The 3,967-nt window shown below is 35.0% G+C and overlaps 2 protein-coding genes across 2 annotated transcripts; one reads left to right on the top strand and one right to left on the bottom strand.

The window, feature by feature from the left end:
- Nucleotides 1–660: 660 nt before the first annotated feature.
- On the bottom strand, nt 661–2,911 carry LOC145089146 (zinc finger BED domain-containing protein RICESLEEPER 2-like). The gene is made up of 4 exons (XM_079027626.1): nt 2,590–2,911; nt 1,738–2,481; nt 1,644–1,658; nt 661–959 (listed from the first exon to the last, which is right to left on the bottom strand). Exons 1-4 carry the CDS (start codon nt 2,909–2,911, stop codon nt 661–663), a joined length of 1,380 nt encoding a protein of 459 aa, XP_078883752.1.
- A 131-nt stretch (nt 2,912–3,042) lies between these two features.
- LOC145089144 (uncharacterized) lies at nt 3,043–3,477 on the top strand. The gene has a single exon (XM_079027625.1). It carries the CDS (start codon nt 3,043–3,045, stop codon nt 3,475–3,477), a length of 435 nt encoding a protein of 144 aa, XP_078883751.1.
- The last annotated feature ends 490 nt before the right edge of the window (nt 3,478–3,967 follow it).

Raw genomic sequence — 3,967 nt, 5'->3', positions numbered from 1 at the left:
TAATTTCCTTATGCATGTTCTAAACAACTAAAGAAACTTTTTACTCTTCTTTTTTCCATTTTTTTATTTAACATAAACTTTACCATTCTTTAATTTCCACGTCACCTATCTTGTATTTTTTATCGAGTGGTCCCTTATCTTGCTGCAACTTGTAACATAGAAAAGTAATAACCATTGATTGTCACGGCATGACTAACTTTTATAACCTAGAGTTTGGTAGAACTAAACTGTAAACTGGATAGTGATCTTACCAAAGGTCTTCTAGTCCAGCTGTATGAGGTGTCGTTTTTTCTCTTTGAGGTTTAAGACCATAAGGTGTGGACAACTAGATGTAACACCATTTTGGTGCCACATCACATGTCACATCATCAATGATGTTATAACACCAAGTGGGGAAATGGACAACATGTTGTATCTTGTTATGACACCAATTTTTTTTTTCCATTTTATAATTTATTTTTTATTTATTTCGATCTTTTTTTTTTTTAAATTTAGACAAATATTTTTTAAATATAAATAATAAGTAAAACATAATTTTTAAAAATTATAAATAACAATTAAAAATTTTTAAAGATTAAAATTAACATAAAGACTAAATTACAAATAATATCAAAAACAAAAAAAGAAATAACATCCAAATTCAAAAAAAAAAATACAACGCTATTCGTTATCGTTATTGTTACCATAAAAGATATAATCCGCTAAGTCCTCTCGAGGTTGTCTGTGTTTATTTACGTCCTGAATGTCAACAACGCGATGCAAATAATCTACTGTTCCTGGTTGAAACTGAACGTGTCGTGTTGCATGTTCGACTATATGCCACTTCACCTTTAGCACTCCAAAAGCATATTCCACATCCTTACGTGCTCCTTCTTGTCTTCTCTTAAAAAATTTGCCGCGTTCTTCAACCGGGCGGCGGAATGCCTTCACGAATGTGGAATACTGAGGATATATTCCATCTGTAAGGTAATACCCATATTTGTATTCGTTTCCATTCACCGTGAAAGGAGCATCCGGGGCTAGGGGTGTCGAACGAGTAAAATTTTCGGGTTTCGGGTAGAACGGGTATTTCCTTAGAAAAAAAAATACGCGATACCCGACCTATATTGTAATTCGGGTTTTCGGGTTTCGGGTATTCGGATTTGAGGTCAGGTCGGGTATACCCGAAAATTTCTTAAGGTTATTTTATTTTATTTTTTAATTTAAAGATTTTCAAGTGTGCTTGAAGATTTCGTGGTGATGCCGTGATGCTAAATAACGAATTATGATACCAAACAAAATAATTTCACGTACCTATCCTAGGATATTTGTTTTTTTTACCAAAAAAAAAGATATATAATAATAACATCAATAATATCATCACGATTGAACAAACAACGTACATAAGTCATAACCCAACTAAACAATAAAAGTCTAAACACAACCCAACTAAACAATAAAAGTCTAAACACAACCGAACCAAACAATAAAAGTCTAAACATAACAAAATATTAAAATTCATAAGTCATAACCCAATTGAAAACATAACCAAGTTTCAAATCACCTTCAAATGATTCTTAGTTTCACAAAAGTATTCATCAATCTTGCATCTTTACGTTGTCACATTCATTTCCATATCCAATCCGAGCTCTAATTAGACGTACCAACTTCTCCTAATCCTATACAAATAGTATAAGCATTAAAAAGACAAAACGTAAAATGTCAAAATATTAAAAAATATGAAAGATAAACAACTACCTTTATCAATTTCTTGTAGGTTTTCCCAATCTTGTTCAAAATCGATGTTGTCACTTATACCACCCCGAAGCCAATCTTGGGTACAAATTATACTTTCAACAATCTTAGGAGTCAAAGAACTCCTATACGGATCCAAAACCCTCCTGCTAGTGCTAAAAACATATTCCGAAGCCACAGTCGAAACAGGAATAGCAAACAAATCTTTAGCCATCAATGATAGAATTGGGAATCTTGGACTATTCACTTTCCACCAATCTAAAATGTTAAACATTGACGAATCTTCTTCAACACTTTCTTTCAAATACTTTTCTAACTCACCAATTGATTCAACTATGTTTGTTTTCATCTTTTCTCTTAGCTTATTTCTCAATGGTGGTTTTGGTGTTGTAGCATTCAGATTTTGGCGTTTTCCTAAAATCGACGATGAATTACTAGACTTGGTTGTACTAGAAGTAGTACTTGGAGAATGAATTCTAATGTAATCATTATATAATTCATACATAGAATCCATAATATATTTCTTTTTCTCCTCCATCTTTTCTTTTCCATAACAATCCTCAAGTAGTATAACCAAATACTTTACTTTGTTCCTCGGGTCAAGAATCAAAGCAAAGTAGAGCAATAAATTCATTTTTTCTACATCGCCAAAATACTTATCAAACTTTACTCTCATTGCCAATGCAATATCACAAAGGCTAGCATCGGGAATAGCATCATCCAAGAGTGTACGGATGGAATAAATATCTTCAATGCATGTGTTTGATGTCACTTATAGTGTCCCAGAAATCCTTTCAGTAACATCACAAAATGGATTTAAAAAATGACACAAATGCCTAACATGTTGCCAATCACTCGGTGAAGGAATCGATAAACCCGCCTTTTCAACGTCGGAACAAAACTCATATTCCTCTAGATCGTATCTCTCAAAAGTTTTTTCATAAGCTTGGGCAATATTCAACATACGATAAGTTGAGTTCCATCTTGTTGGAACATCTCTTACCAAGTGTTTCGTTGTACCCGGATTAACAAGCTTGGCAAACTTGGTGAATTTGCCAATTCTTGAAGGTGATTGTCTAATCCACTTTACCGCCCATCTAATTATCTCAACCGGATTATCAACCTTTTTAATACCATCTTGAACCACCAAGTTTAAAATGTGGGCAACACATCTCATGTGTGTCCATTTCCCATTTAAGAGACCTATTCTACCCACCCGACCCGTTCCGAATTCGGGTAGAGCGCGTAACAGGTATGAACATTCGGGTAATAGGTTAACCCGATAATAATATAGGTCGGGTAATAGATATGAATATTAATTTTCGGGTAGACGAATTTTTTCAATTAAGATATGATGCTAGAGGTAGACAAGGGTTTACAACGTTGCAGAAATGTGTTGTGGCCATTCGTTTGATAGCTATGGGGGAGTCACCCGACACCATAGACGACTATATGAGAATGTCCAAAAGAACCGCAAGAGAGAGTTTGTATACATTGTCAAGGGGTGTTGTTGAAACTTTTGGAGACGTGTATTTGCGGAAACCTTCGTTGCATGATTTGCAAGAATTGTATGTGGCGCATGAAGAACGCCATGGGTTTCCCGGAATGATCGGAAGCATTGATTGCACACACTGGAAATGGAAAAATTGTCCGGTAGCATGGAAATGGCAATACGCAAGTGGTCATCACGGATCACCTTCGTTGGTGTTAAAGGTTGTCGCTTCTCAAGATTTATGGATTTGACATGCATTTTTAGGGTTGCGGGTACCAACAACGACGTCAACGTTCTTGATCAGTCGCCAAGAGAGTGTTTGTTGAGTTTTTGTCCTCAAGAGAGTCAACGTTGCAATTAAACCATGGGGTTGATATTGGATTAGTGGTTGAAAAATGCTTAATAGATTGGGGAATAAAAAATGTTTTCACAATTTCCGTTGACAACGCAAGTACTAATGACATGGCAATTGAGTTTTTAAAAAAAATCTTTCAAAATTCCAATAAGTGTCTCTTAAATGGGAAATGGACACACATGAGATGTGTTGCCCACATTTTAAACTTGGTGGTGCAAGATGGTATTAAAAAGGTTGATAAGCCGGTTGAGATAATTAGATGGGCGGTAAAATGGATTAGACAATCACATTCAAGAATTGGCAAATTCACCAAGTTTGCCATGCTTGTTAATCCGGGTCAACGACGTCAACGTTGCAATTAAACCATTTCAAACGGTAACAATTCA

This window comes from Lactuca serriola, chromosome 2, assembly GCF_051521515.1.
Source record: "Lactuca serriola cultivar US96UC23 chromosome 2, Lser_US96UC23_V15, whole genome shotgun sequence".
In the NCBI taxonomy this organism is placed as follows: Eukaryota; Viridiplantae; Streptophyta; class Magnoliopsida; order Asterales; family Asteraceae; genus Lactuca; species Lactuca serriola.
This window is presented reverse-complemented; position numbering and strand designations above follow the sequence as displayed.

Bases quoted from the DNA above. Each gene is read 5' to 3' on its own strand.
- LOC145089146 (XM_079027626.1), bottom strand. From the start codon at position 2,911: ATGAGATGTGTTGCCCACATTTTAAACTTGGTGGTTCAAGATGGTATT. The intron at 2,482-2,589 runs GTGATTGGCAAC...CATGCATTGAAG, and splicing joins TTTATCGATTCCTTCACCGA to ATATTTATTCCATCCGTACA.
- LOC145089144 (XM_079027625.1), top strand. From the start codon at position 3,043: ATGAATATTAATTTTCGGGTAGACGAATTTTTTCAATTAAGATATGAT.